A 15,439-nucleotide genomic window follows, 5' to 3' on the forward strand; every position below is an offset into this window, starting at 1 on the left:
TCGGATGAGTCGAGCTGCTCTGGGATTCATTTGAGGAGGAATCGGAGCCACCTAGATCAGCAGATCTGGGGCTTTGCATCGGTTTCACTCTGTGGAAACTAATGAGAGGGAGGTGTGAACGCTCTGGATATGAGGAAGAAACCATGTTCATACTTTGCATGGAGAGAGAGAGCAGAGCAGAAGAAGAGTCTCGAAGGCTAAAAATACTGTTCTTTTTCTTCTTGTAATACGTATATCAATAAAAATATATATATAGGGAAGATTTAAGGTAGGACCTATAGTTTTGTCCTCATACCATAGGGAAGTAAAATAAACCAATCAAAATATAGAAAAAATGAAATGTAAATAGAATCTTTTCAATGAGGTGTATGAGATCATGTCCATACTATTTTATTTTTTTTATTATTATTATTTTTATTTTTAAAACTTTCAAAATAGTTTATTCTAACTTATGTTAGAGTAATTCGTAATTCATGTTGTGTGTATTTTTTTTTATTTATTTGTAATAAAAAATAATTTATAATTACATGCAAAAATTTTTTTTCAAAAAATAAATAAATAATAAAATATCCCAACAAAATATTATAAATAAATTTAACAAGATTTTTAAGAAGAAATATCACCAAAAAATTGTTGTAGCAGTTATTATTGCCAGAAAAATCGTTGGAACAACCATTATCACTAGAATAGTCACCAAAGTAACTATCATCGCTAAAAAAGTCACCACAGTTTTTTATAGTCATCAGAAAAATTATCCTAAAAGTCATTGGAGTTTTTATCACTGTCAAAAAAAGAATAAGAATTTTCATTGTCACTAGAATTAGATATCTGAGTTTTTTTTTGGATGTTAGAATATGAAACAAATAAACTGGTTATGTTTATGAAGTAATTAAAAATTTAAGACAAAAAATAGTTCCATAAAGCAACTAAAAAAAACTAACACACAAAACTAGTTATATGAAATAACTAAATCAATAATCGGTTCCTTAAATTAAGTAAATCAAAAATCGGTTTTTGAAATTACTAAAAAAACTTGTTTCTTGAATTAACTAAATCAAAAACCAATTTCTGAAATAAATAGGGATATTTACACCATATACTAACTTTTGTCCAAAGTTTATATTTATATTTTGACAAAAGAATTTTCACATTTATACTTTATCTACCTATTTTTTTTTCTTTTTTACTCTTTTTTATTTATTAAAGTTTCTATAAAACTTTTTTTTCTTTCTTATATCTCTTTGAATTTTTCTTTTTATTGACTTTTTTTTCTCTTTTTCTTCTCTATGTTTATCTTTTTTATTTTCCAACTCTCTCTCCACACTAATTCTTTCTACCTTTATGTATATAAAAATATATAATAAGTGTACATTTTTATATTTTTTTTTCTAACACTTTTTCACTCTCTCACAAAATTTTATTTTATTATTTTTTTTAAAAAAAAATACAAACACTTATTATATTTCTTTTTCTATTTTTTTTTACATAAATATTTACACTCAAACTATTTCATACTATTTTTTTTAATTAACCATATTTTATAAAAAATCTTAACTAATTTCTTTTAACCTTTACTAAAATATGATTCTTATATTAGAATATTTTTATTATGGAAATTATTTTCTAATTAAGAAAATGATTTTCTATTTAAGGAAATAAATAAATAATTGATTTTCTGAAAAAATGAATATTTTATATTCATTAAATCTGGACAAAATCAATTATGTAATATTCTATATATGGTCAGATTTCTATATTCATTACCTGATTTGATTTCCTGAATTAATTGTCAAAATATTCTGACAATTAATGTGGCACAGATACTGATGGAGTATCTCACCTATAAATATAGGGTCTCGGTCCCCGAGCTCCTCACTCATTCTGAATTCATTCAGCAAATTCCATCTAAAGAGAGTTGAGAGAGCGAGGAAGCCCGAACTCCAATACTGAAGCTATCGCAGGGATTGAAGCTCAAAGATCAATGGCTGGAGGTACATCGATCCTTTCATTGCATATATTATAGATATGATTACAGTTTATTTTCCGCATTTCATATCATTATATATGCTATATTACATACACTATATATATAGTCTAACAGTTGGTATCAGAGCGGATTTATCTCTGCCTTGATTTTATTTGAGTTTCATATATATATATACATACATATACTATTCATATATATACATATTTGTTTTCGGTTCTGTATATATATATATATATTTATATTCATACCATTTATATTATATATACATCTTAATCAGTATATACATATATATATCTTTTATTGTTCATATATACATATATATTATATACTCATTCATACATTCATACTCGTACGTGTATATATATATTTTATATGTATATATGTTTATATATATATTGTATATTATATATATGTTTAGTCACATAATAATAATCATAATATTCATTTTGTATTATGTGATATATACATGCATATATATATATATACATGCGTATCACCATCGGTCCATGGTTTTGTTTTTTCCTTTTTTCATTTTTCGGTGTTTATTTTGAATTCTATATACATTACTATATTCGTATAGCATTATAGATCGATCTAAGCATTGAAAATCCATTGAAAAACTTAAAGATGGAAAAAAAGTTCAGTTAAAACTTTTTCGGACCCGATTAGTTTCGTGATATTAAAGTATATATTTTTTCGTGTTTTTGTGCATAAAATCTATGTGGATCTCTTTATTATTTGATTTAGAACCATTTAGATTTGAAAACACGCAATTTGGTCGTCGGAAACGCAATTTCCGATCGGGTTTGGGTCGGGTTCGACGGACCCGCGTGCAGAAAAACGGGTCAAAATCGACCCGGTTCGCTGAAGAAGACGACGCAAAACGACATGTCGTTTGGAGAAAACGACGTGTCGTTTGGCGTAAAACGACGTGTCGTTTGAATGGCACATTGCAGCTGTCGTTGTTGAAAAACGACATGTCGTTTTTCACATTGTGGAAAACGACATGTCGTTTATACTCTTGTGAATCAGCCTTGCATTGAAAAAACGACGTGTCGTTTTTCTGTTAGGGAAAACGACGTGTCGTTTTCTTCTTCATTTTCAGCCCTTCAAATTTTGGAAAAACGACGTGTCGTTTTGCTCTTTGCAAAAACGACATGTCGTTTGGCAGTATGGTTTTTTTTTCAAAAAAAAAAAAAAAAAAAAAAGAAGGGAAAAATTCCGAATTTTTTTTTTTTATAAATTTTTATTTTTTTTGGAATATTAATTATTTTCCCATTTCAGTGTTAATTTAGTCAATAAATTGCATTTAGTTAATTTTCCATTTTTGTTTAATACATATATTTAGTATAAATTGAAAATGGAAATTTGTTTAAATTTGGTAATTTATTACATGATTTATTTAGGCATGTAAAAATTGTGCTAATTTGTGCATTTAATTAAATATTACCAAATTTATGCAATTTATTGTCTAAATTAATTTTGAAAAATCTGCCATTAATTTCATATTAAGGAATTTGCATTTAATTAATGATCATACATTAATTGTATTATTTTGTATTTAATTGACAAATTTATGTTTAATGCAATTAATTTAGATTTGTATGATTTAAATGCTATACATAAATTCCTTTTATAGTGCTAGATATATTTAGAAATATTCAAACATTAAGATAGGTTGAATATTTTATTTAGCAATTAAGTTTCATAAAACTTCATAAAATTATTCATAAAATATTCATAAAACTTAATAAAATGAATAAAATATGAATAAAACGTAAGTAGTTTTGTGGTTTGACATAAGAAAACATGAACCTGGGACAAATGCTCATATCTAGAACGGTTTTTAATGATCTTCGGACGACCACACTAGGAGCACTAATCTCAGTGATTGTCTATTATGTTAATAACGAAATTACTTTTAGGTAGAGCCCAATACCTAATGTCTAAAGTGAAAATATAATTTTTTATAATTAGGGAGTAGCCACAGCATCTTTAATTATATAAAATTATATATTAATTAAAATTCACCTTAATGGACAAAACTTGTAATTAATTATTTGGATATAATAATTTTACCCCACAGGGATTTTATTATATTTTTATAATTAATTAGGATAATATATTAAGTTAAATTCTCTTAATTTACCCCACAGGGAGTTATGAGGATTTGAATTAATAGTGTTATCACAAATTTTAATTAAAGATAGATTTCATTCCTCCATTATTTCTAAATTAAATACTTCATTAAATCTATCATAAAGTTCATCTAATTTTATTAGATTTAAAATTTAGCCCACAGGCAATTTTAGATTTAATAAAATTTTCATCTTCATCATGTTTCTACATTGGTAAAACATGAATTCATTAAAGCCTCAATTCTTTTAAACATCTAAATTTTTGTAATCCTATTCTTGCAGCTATTTCATCCACCTCTAAATATGCTGAAATCACTAGTGAAATCCCTGAGCTTAGGAGTGACAACTTCAAAATCTGGAAGGAACGAGTTCTTCTCCACCTAGCTTGCACTGACATGGATTATGCAATAAGGAAAGATGAACCAGCTGCTATCACTGATACTAGCACCGCTGCCGAGATTGCACCGCGTGAAAAGTGGGAGCAATCTAATCGTCTCTGCATCATGTTCATTATGTCCAGAATTCCTATGGGAATGCGTGGATCGGTGGAGCCACCTGAGAAGGTGAAAGACTTTATCAAAGTTATGGATGAGCAGTTTGACACTTCAGATAAATCTTTATTCATCAACCTCATCCAAGAGTTCTCGTCCACAAAACTCACCGGTGTTAAAGGAGTTCGAGAACATATTTCTAAAATGAGGGACATCACTGCTCATTTGAAGAAACTCGACGTTATCATTCCTGATACCTTCCTGGTTCATTACATCCTTCACAATCTTCCTCCACAATATGGGCCTTTCAAAATTTCCTACAACACACATAAAGAAAAATGGACTATCAATGAATTGATGACCATGTGTGTTCAAGAGGAAGCCAGGCTCCTACAGGAGCAAGGAGAAAGTGTTCACCTGACCACTCAACCTAAGAAACGCAAGCCATTCAAGAAGAACAAAGGGAAAAAGCCCATGGCTCCCAAGGCTGCCATAAAGAAAGATTCCATCAAATGTTTCTTTTGTAAACAAAAGGGACATGCTAAAAGGGAGTGCAGCCAGTTCAAGAAATGGATGGATGACAAAGGTAATCCAATTTCCTTAGTATGTTATGAATCTAATATGGCTAATGTTAATCTTAACACATGGTGGATTGATTCCGGTTCAACAATTCACATAACAAATTCCTTGCAGGATATTCAAAATCTAAGGAAGCCAGTGGCAAGTGAGCAAAGCATCTTATCTGGAAACAAGATGGGCTCACATGTGGAAGCTATTGGAACATGCAATTTAGTTTTAAGTAATGGTTTTATTTTAAAGTTAGAAAAGACCTTTTATGTACCAAGTTTCTCTAGAAACTTGATTTCAGTTTCAAGACTTATACCCTTTGGTTTTTCCTTTACATTTTCAGACAAATATTTTAATTTATATTATAAATCTGAATGTGTTGGAAATGGTATTTTGTCTGATGGTCTTTACTGCCTTAATTTACAAAATAATACCACTAATAATGTTATGCATGTTCACGCTGGCACTAAGAGATGTGTTATGAAAGAGGATTCCTGTACATTGTGGCACCGGAGATTGGGACATATCTCCATTGATAGAATTAAAAGGTTGGTAAAAGATGGGGTACTCAATACCTTAGATTTTACTGATTTTAATACTTGTGTGGATTGCATTAAGGGAAAGCAAACCTCCAAGTCTGTCAAAACTGGTGTCCATAGGAGTTTTGAAATATTAGAAATCATACATACTGATATATGTAGTCCAGATATGGAGTCACATGGTCAGAAATACTTCATCTCATTCATAGATGATTACTCACGCTACATGTATATCTACTTACTTCATAATAAAAGTGAAGCATTAGATGTCTTTAAGATATTTAAAGCTAAAGTAGAGAAACAATGCAACAAGCAAATTAAGATAGTGAGATCGGATAGAGGAGGTGAGTATTATGGTAGATACACGAGAAGATGGACAAGCACTGGTGCATTTGCGAAGTTTCTTGAAGAAAATGGGATTGTTGCCCATTACACCTTGCCGTACACCCGAGCAAAATGGTGTTGCGTAAAGAAGAAACCGAACATTAATGGACATGGTGCGGAGTATGCTTAGTAGCAACTCTAACCTTCCTAAATCCTTGTGGACTGAAGCATTAAAGACATCCGTGTACATATTAAACCGAGTTCCAACAAAGGCAGTCTCAAAAACTCCTTTTGAATTATGGAAAGGTTGGAAACCAAGTTTGAATCATGTACGCATTTGGGGATGTCCATCTGAAGTCAGAATATATAATCCACAAGAGAAGAAATTGGACCCAAGGACCATAAGCGGATTCTTTATAGGGTACGCTGAAAAGTCTAAAGGTTACAAGTTTTATTGTCCATCTCATAGCACAAGAATTGTGGAATCAAGGAATGCAAAATTTCTTGAGAATGCCTTGATCAGTGGGAGTGATCAATCAAAGGACTTAGGTCCTGAGAAAGATCCTTCAGAACCTTCCACTTCAAAAGCAAGATTGATAATGGTTAACACTCCTATAGTTCAAACGAATGTTGAACAACCATTACCAATCACTGAAGATCCACAAGTTGGTAATGATAATCCAGTAGATCAAAATGTTCAAGAGTTGCCTGCAACTGTTGAACAACTCCGCCGAACCCGTCGCCGCTCCACAAGAGCCTGTTGGTGAAGTCTTAAGAAGATCTACTAGACCTATCAAACCAAGGATTTATAAAGACTATGTTGTGTATTTATTAGAATCTGATATTGGAATTGGAAATGATCCAGAAACGTTTTTACAAGCTATGAACAGTAGAGAATCAAAATTGTGGTACAATGCTATGGATGATGAAATGAATTCTATGAGGTGCAACAGAGTCTGGGAACTTGTAAAGTTGCCTAATGGGGCGAGAGCCATTGGCTGTAAATGGGTCTATAAAACTAAGAAAGACTCATTAGGCAACACTGAGAGGTACAAAGCGAGACTTGTTGCTAAAGGATTCACTCAAGAGGAAGGAATTGACTATACGGAGACTTTTTCTCCTGTATCAAAGAAAGATTCCCTCAGAGTCATCTTGGCATTAGTTGCTCATTTTGATTTAGAGCTGGAGCAGATGGATGTAAGAACTGCTTTTCTGAATGGTGATCTAGAGGAGGAGGTATACATGAAACAACCAGAAGGATTCACCTCTAGTGAAGGTCAGGATTTGGTATGCAAGCTCAAGAAGTCCATCTATGGATTAAAACAAGCATCCCGCCAATGGTATTTAAAATTTCATGATGTCATCTCTTCCTTTGGATTTGAAGAGAATGTCATGGATCAATGCATATACCTGAAGGAAAGTGGGAGTAAAATTTGTTTTCTTGTTTTATATGTGGACGATATTCTTCTTGCATCCAATGATAAAGGGTTGCTACGTGAAGTGAAACAATTTCTTTCAAAGAACTTTGAGATGAAAGACATGGGTGAAGCATCCTATGTCATAGGCATTAAGATTCATAGAGATAGATACCGAGGTATCTTAGGTTTATCTCAAGAAGCCTACATCAACAGAGTTTTAGAAAGATTTCATATGAAAGATTGTTCACCGAGCGTTGCTCCAATTATGAAGGGTGATAAATTAAATTTGAGCCAGTGCCCAAAGAATGATTTTGAAAGAGAACAAATGAAGAACATTCCTTATGCTTCTGCTGTTGGAAGCCTAATGTATGCTCAGGTGTGCACAAGACCCGACATTGCTTATTCTGTCGGAATGTTAGGAAGATTTCAGAGTAACCCGGGGATAGACCACTGGAAAGCTGCAAAGAAAGTAATGAGGTATCTTCAGGGTACTAAGGATTACAAACTGATGTTCAAACGAACTGACAATCTAGAAGTAGTTGGCTACTCAGACTCAGATTTCGCTGGTTGCAGTGATTCACGTAAATCTACATCTGGTTACGTGTTTATGTTTGCTGGTGGAGCTGTGTCCTGGAGGAGTAACAAACAAACTTTGACTGCTACTTCTACTATGGAGGCTGAGTTCGTTTCTTGTTTTGAGGCTACATCACATGGTGTATGGCTAAAGAGTTTCATTTCAGGCCTTAGAGTGGTTGATTCCATTGCAAGGCCGCTAAAGATGTTCTGTGACAATTCAGCTGCTGTTTTCATGGCTAAGAACAACAAAAGTGGAAGTCGAAGCAAGCACATCGACATTAAGTACTTAGCTATTAGAGAACGTGTTAAGGAAAATAAAGTGGTCATTCAACACATTAGCACTGAATTGATGATTGCCGATCCTATGACAAAAGGCTTGCCACCTCATAAATTCAAGGATCATGTAGAGAACATGGGACTTGGTTCCCTTATGTAATTTGTACAAATAAAGTTATTATTAATGAAACTCTTATTTTGATTTTTCTCATATTTATGCGCATCTTAATTTTACATTTGAGAAAAATTTCAGAGGACCTGAATAAACATAAGGTTTAGGGTTTATTCACTTAAGTACATTGCCACATAAAGTACATTGTTATATAATAAATGTATTGTAATACATGGAAGATAATACTCGATTCATAATGAGGACATGTCGCTATGATTCGTATGTTTATTATATAATGAGGAACGTTGGGTTTGAATATTTTAGTTTAAATGCTGACCAAGTGGGAGAATATTAGAATATTTTTATTATGGAAATTATTTTCTAATTAAGAAAATGATTTTCTATTTAAGGAAATAAATAAATAATTGATTTTCTGAAAAAATGAATATTTTATATTCATTAAATCTGGACAAAATCAATTATGTAATATTCTATATATGGTCAGATTTCTATATTCATTACCTGATTTGATTTCCTGAATTAATTGTCAAAATATTCTGACAATTAATGTGGCACAGATACTGATGGAGTATCTCACCTATAAATATAGGGTCTCGGTCCCCGAGCTCCTCACTCATTCTGAATTCATTCAGCAAATTCCATCTAAAGAGAGTTGAGAGAGCGAGGAAGCCCGAACTCCAATACTGAAGCTATCGCAGGGATTGAAGCTCAAAGATCAATGGCTGGAGGTACATCGATCCTTTCATTGCATATATTATAGATATGATTACAGTTTATTTTCCGCATTTCATATCATTATATATGCTATATTACATACACTATATATATAGTCTAACATCTTACACTTTCACATTTGTTCTCATATTTTTTTTAACACTGTTTCCCTATCTTAAAAAAAAATTAAGAGCACTCTTCTTATATTTTTCTCTCTTTTACATGATTAATAAAAGTATTATTTTTTGGATGTTTGGTAATTTATTCGAAATTAATTTATGAATGACTTGCATATTTTAACAAGATTTGATGTCTTGTTATTTTTTTTTTATTGATTTATAGCTATCTTTTTATTTTTTATAATTATTTTTATGTATTTTTTGTACAATTATTGTTTAGTCTATGTGTATTTTCTATAGTGTATATTTTTAATTTATTCCACACAATTTTTTAGTTATATATATGTGCATTTATTTTGTTATTTTTATGTGATTTTCAGAATATTTTTTGTTCAACAATTATTTTTAGTTGTTTTTATTCATGTATATTTTTTTATGGTATATATTTTTAGTTATTTCTTATATTTTTTTTATTGTATGTGTGTTGCTATGCAATTTGAATACATATATTTAATTTATTTTTCTTACACATATTATTAAAATACAGTGATAAGATTTTTTATTTTTTTTAATTGAGACAATGTGCAGCTGTAGATATTGTCATATTAATTGTATATTACCCATTATATTATATACCCCATTATAAAATCATAAAAATTTATTATTTCTATTATTAATGTAATTATGTATTTAACTCTTAAAAAATAAATTATCATTTTAACTGTCACTAACCCAAAAAAGAAAAGAGAGAAAAAAAAAGTTAAAAGTATGAAGTTGTAACAACAAATTTTATGAAAATATAATATAGTAATACAAAAAGATAGATCAAGATAAATTTCAAAATAAATGATAAAAGTATATGACGATATATGCTTAAATGAACCAAAAAAAAAATGCAACACTGTTAAAACCATAATATAATATAATAATATAGATTATTCACTAATTTATATGAGTTTATAAGTTTAAATACAAAATAAGATTCTAAAATTTACTCTCCAACTATAATCACTATCCTAAGATGTTATAAATTAGGACTTAACTCATGTAATAATTCAGCTAAAAAGTAAAACACATTTAATAGAACCATGAAATTATAAAATAGATGGTACTTTTACAATGACCGGGTTGGCCTGGTCAACCGTCAACCCATTATTTTATTATTATTTTAAAAAAAAAATCAAATTTTATGTAATTTTTTTTATATATTAAACTAAGTATATAAGTTATAAACTTATAACGCCATAATTTATATTCGTTAGATTAAAATAAAATAAAAAATGTATTAATTTTAAATCTACAATACAAAAGTCAAGTTCCAAACTATATATAATATATTATATATTGTTATTTTTAATATATTATCTATGTAATAAAAATAAAATAATTTGATTTTAGAGTTTTTTTTAATATATTATATATGTAATAAAAATAAAAAATAAAAAATAAAATAAAAAGTGATGGGGTTGGCGGGCCGGTTCGGGTTCAATCCGAAACCAGGTAACCATAAAAAATAAACCCGCAAACCTGTCCGATGGTGTACCGGGTTAAACCCGACTCGCCCGAACATAATGGGTTTTTTTTAAATTTTTTTGGTTGAGCAGGTCGGGTCCGGATCAAATCCAGAAAAAATGTTCAGTCCTAGTTGGCACAAGTGTAGGTGATTATTTTCTTTAATTTTTTTTTTTTTTGAAATGGATGTGATTATTAATTATTTCATTACTTTCACTCTTATTATTTTATTTATTAACAGCTACTATATTCGTTGGCTGCACCCTATAGTTTTCCATAATTTGTTGTGAAGTAACACACCTTTTAATTATTTTGGTTTAGGGTAGAGAAAGTTTGCTCACATCATATAGATATTTAAATACAAAAAAAATACATATTTATATATAAAGACAAAAAAAAAAAAAAAAGATGTTAGTGTAGAAACTCATAAAATTCATTAATCAATAAAATAAAAGAAAAATAGAAATTTTCGCTCTAATTACTGATGTTTTTATTGTAAATTTTTAAGTGTAACAAATCACTTTGTTATAATATTAATAATAATAATAATAATAATAAAAAGACAACGTAATATAACAGTCAAAATTGATATAAAAAATGACTTGATGTAAAAAAAAAAATCCTTTAAAATTCATTGATGAATAAAAGAAAATAAAATTTCTTAGCAAAAAAAAAATAAATAAATAAAATGAAAGGAAAAAAAAAGAACACACTAGTTTAATAGAAAAAAAAATAGAACAACAGTGATATTGGTGCGGAAATTGTGAAGATTTATATGAGAGAACTTAAAAAAAATAATAATAATTCAAATTAAAAATTAATATTTTTTTTAATTATTATTTTATTTTTAAAATAAATATATAATTAAATATTATTATAATATGTATAAAGTTTTAATTGTATACAAGCAGTCTTATCGTAAGAGTATAAACCTTATATCTTAATAACCACATGATCTAAAATCAATGATCAAAAAAGCTTCCCTACCGGTAGGAAATTTATGCTAAGTCCTACCATAGTCTTGCCCTATATAAATATATATAAATATAAATATATATATATATATATATTTTCTTCAATGTTACCCTGACCTACACACTTTCTTTAGCTTTTTCTTCTTTTTTCTGTCATTTTTTTTTTCTTTATTCTCCATCAATATATGACATATCATCATTATATAGTATTATGGAATTATTTCACAAATACACAAAAATAACAAAAAAAATTATAAAAATACGATTTCACCGAATTTTAAACAATTTTACGATTTTTTTAATTTTATTTACAGAAAATATTATCTTTTTATAATGTATTCTTGTTAATTTATTGTTGATTTTTTGTTATCTGCATGTTATTTTTTATTGTTATTTTCATGTTACTTTTATATAGTTTTTTTATTATTTTCGTATTTTTTTATAGAAAACCATAAAAATGTCAAAAAAATTCTGTAAACATAAAAATATAATTTTTTTACAAAAAATAATGCCTCATGTAATAAAACATTTAATATTTATTAAAAAATAATTAAATTTTTTAAGATTTTTCTTTTTATTTTAAATTTTTAATTTAAAAAGTGAATAATATTTAAATCAGTATATATCGAACAACTTCATAAGTTATTAAAAAATATTTTTTTTTATATTTTGTTAAAAAATAAATAAACAATATTTAAATTTAAATAATATTTGATAACTAAAATATATTTTTTTATTTTAATATTTAGACATTACAAGATTAAATAAAAATAAACTTATTTTTATAAAACTGTTTTAATAAGTTTATAAAATAATTTGTAAATAAATTAAATAGTATTTAAAACATCATATGAGTTACATTAAAAAAAAATAACTTCAAAGTATTTTAAACAATAAAATAACATAACATAGCCTAAAATATAAAAAAGAAACAATTTTTTTTTTTTAATATTAGTTGTCTCCCTTTTGGAGACAGAAAAATATATATTTCTCACATATTAATAGTTGTTTTTTTCAAAACTCTCAAAAAGCAAAAATTTTCCAATTTTTTTCATGGTATGTATGTTGATGTGGCACAATAGAATTTGTGTAAATAATTTTTTTAAAGATATTTTTGTAAATAAAATCAATTTTAAGTATAATATTGAAAAAAAAAAAAAAAAAAAAAAAAAAACCAAAAACCAAAAATAAACCTAAACGAACATGACTCTACTTTGGCTCTTGTAGAATTGCATTTATCATTTAATGATTCTTCCCTTGACTTTGAGGAGTTATGAGAAGATACCACACCTTAAGCAAGCCATCTAAACTAACTTCATTTGATATCAAAGGTGAACAAGTTTAATTTTGAATTTAAAGCTTGAAACAAAAAAATCTGGCAAAGGGAAAACCAAAAGTGTTTCAGCTTTTACATAATAGAGATGTGCACCTAGAGTACTTTCAATTTTACAAGCTTTCTATTTCTATCTAAAATATTTGTCGAGTTTTGAACTGATTAACTAAGGTTGATAACTACTTCTTCATTTGCTTTCTAACTAAAATATTTGTCGATTTTAAAGTGAAACCATCACTTTATTGTCGTTTTTAAAGTGAAACCATCACTTTATTGTCGTTTTATAATTAGACTAACGTTATTAGGGTTGAAAATCCTAGAACGAATAATGCAAACCAATCGAAAAAGTTTCATTCAAAACATTCTTATATATGGTGCCTGTAGTTCATTGAAGAACTTAAGTACAAATGATGTCCTTATAAATGATATTTCAAGACATAAATTTTTCCCTAAAAAAGATTTCTCAAAAGCAAATCAAAACTCAATTCTCAGAAAACTAAGCTTATAAGAACCCAAAAAAAACTACCAAAACTCATAACACGCAGTTATAAATTAGAACAAGATTGCATGAATGTATGAATCAAAATCTTTCTGCTAATCTAGCAGAAACTGCTCTTAGTTTCGAGTATACCTTTCCAGCAGGGGAACCGAGAATAAGGCTGCAAAGGGAATCTCTAGCTACCTTAATATTTGCAAAAGACCCCAATATGTGAATCTTGGTATCAGCAATCACAATTCTTGTCTTAGTAGCATTCTCAATTGCAAATTTCGTTTTACCACCTTTCCCAGATAGTCTACCTATTGCACGAGACAAGTGCTCACCACGGAGAGTTTTAACATCCTTTATCTCAAAGGACTCAACATAGAGCTCATCCATACGAAGAAGGGCAATGGCATCAATCACTTCAAAACCGAGCATGAAAGCATGAACAAAATCAGCACACTTCTGTAGATTACTAACATCAGGTGTGTCTTGTCTAGTCTTTAATTCCACCTTCCGAGCCTTAAGATTCATTCGTATGTCGATCTTCATCTGCTCGTATACTGGTGTGTAGATATCCAACCATAGTTTCTTGAGAGGTGAATAACGATGTGGGGGGACAGACACCTTCCGAAATTGAACTCGGCCATCAGACATCTCATGAGCCATTAAAGGCTCAAACTTTGGTTTTGTTGGCAGAGAAGCGGGTGCAGAATTCATTTCAGAAGGTACTGTCTCAACTTCCATCGAAGAAGAAGTAGCTTGGTTAGACTCCATTTATAATTGCGCTTGCTTTAACCTGAAAGAGATTTACAAAGGATGAATAATTCGTATACTCACATCAGATATCAAATGCAATCCACAGAGATAAAAACTTCAAAGCTCTAATGAATGCATATGACCCTTTTATCTCTACCATAAAACGAACTATTTCACATACTTAAAAAAAAAAACAAATTTTACATAGTTTTCAAGTATTTTATGAAGAAAAAACCTACTGCAAGCAAATATTTCCCAAAATCAACAAGAACAATAAAAATTCTAATTCACCAACAATATACTCTACTTAAAACTCAAAAGAAAACCGAGAAAAATAAATCCTCGCCTAAACATAATAACCCCGAAATTTTTCAGCACAAAACATAATTGAACAATTAAAATATTTTTGAGTTTAGAATACATCATATTCAAACTAACTAATGGAGATAAATAGTACCATTGGAAATACAAAGCATATTCCTGAAATGAATGAAGCAATATTATATCATGACACTGGGATAGAACACTACTATTCAAATAAATAAATAAAATAAAACAGAATCGAAGGAGAGAAGCCACAAAATTATTTAGAGGGACAACGAAATCTCTGTATAATTAAAAGATGAATACTAGTACGAAAGATAGAGCTGTAGTTTCCTATTCACTCCTTAGAATCCTCATAAACACACCCGTAAGAAAAGCCAATTTATATTGTATACACAGGAAATACACAATTTTTCTGCAACCAACCCTCACAAGCAGTGCCCAAAATTCATACCTGTGAGTGAAGTAATGATTGTTTATCAGCGCATACGGTGATGAACCCAAGTTCGACAACCCAACGACCTATGCTACCAACCCCGTATCTAAACGTAATTCCTTTTCTCTGATAAGTTAGTGGCAGAAGAAACCCAATGAGGTCGACAGAGAGATTTGAGTAACTGAGAGAAGTAGAAACTTGGTTCCTTTGATTGGGTTATGAAACCCTAAAAAGATGCGTAGAAAAGAGTAGTTCTGGTACGAGAAAGGAAGATATGAAATTTAGAAGGTAGGTTTTCTTTGGGGGTTTTAGTCTGCTACTGAAGAAACCCTAACAAA

General features: G+C 29.1%; 1 protein-coding gene across 3 annotated transcripts in view; it reads right to left on the reverse strand.

The window, feature by feature from the left end:
* Positions 1-13,449: 13,449 nt before the first annotated feature.
* The window catches only part of LOC115713959 (uncharacterized), a 44,831-nt gene continuing 42,841 nt past the window's right edge, over positions 13,450-15,439 (reverse strand). The window contains exons 1-2 of one of the 3 annotated variants that reach the window (XM_030642449.2): positions 15,201-15,409; positions 13,450-14,381 (exon numbers count right to left, since the gene is read on the reverse strand). In XM_030642449.2, coding sequence (XP_030498309.1) covers positions 13,682-14,359 — 678 coding nt within the window. In that variant the 5' untranslated portion in view covers positions 14,360-14,381; positions 15,201-15,409 and the 3' untranslated portion in view covers positions 13,450-13,681. Of the gene's footprint in view, positions 14,382-15,119; positions 15,410-15,439 lie in introns of those variants that run through there. The other 2 variants (XM_061113357.1, XM_030642450.2) reach the window with 2 other exon arrangements.

Source organism: Cannabis sativa, chromosome 4 (assembly GCF_029168945.1).
Source record: "Cannabis sativa cultivar Pink pepper isolate KNU-18-1 chromosome 4, ASM2916894v1, whole genome shotgun sequence".
Lineage (NCBI taxonomy): Eukaryota > Viridiplantae > Streptophyta > Magnoliopsida > Rosales > Cannabaceae > Cannabis > Cannabis sativa.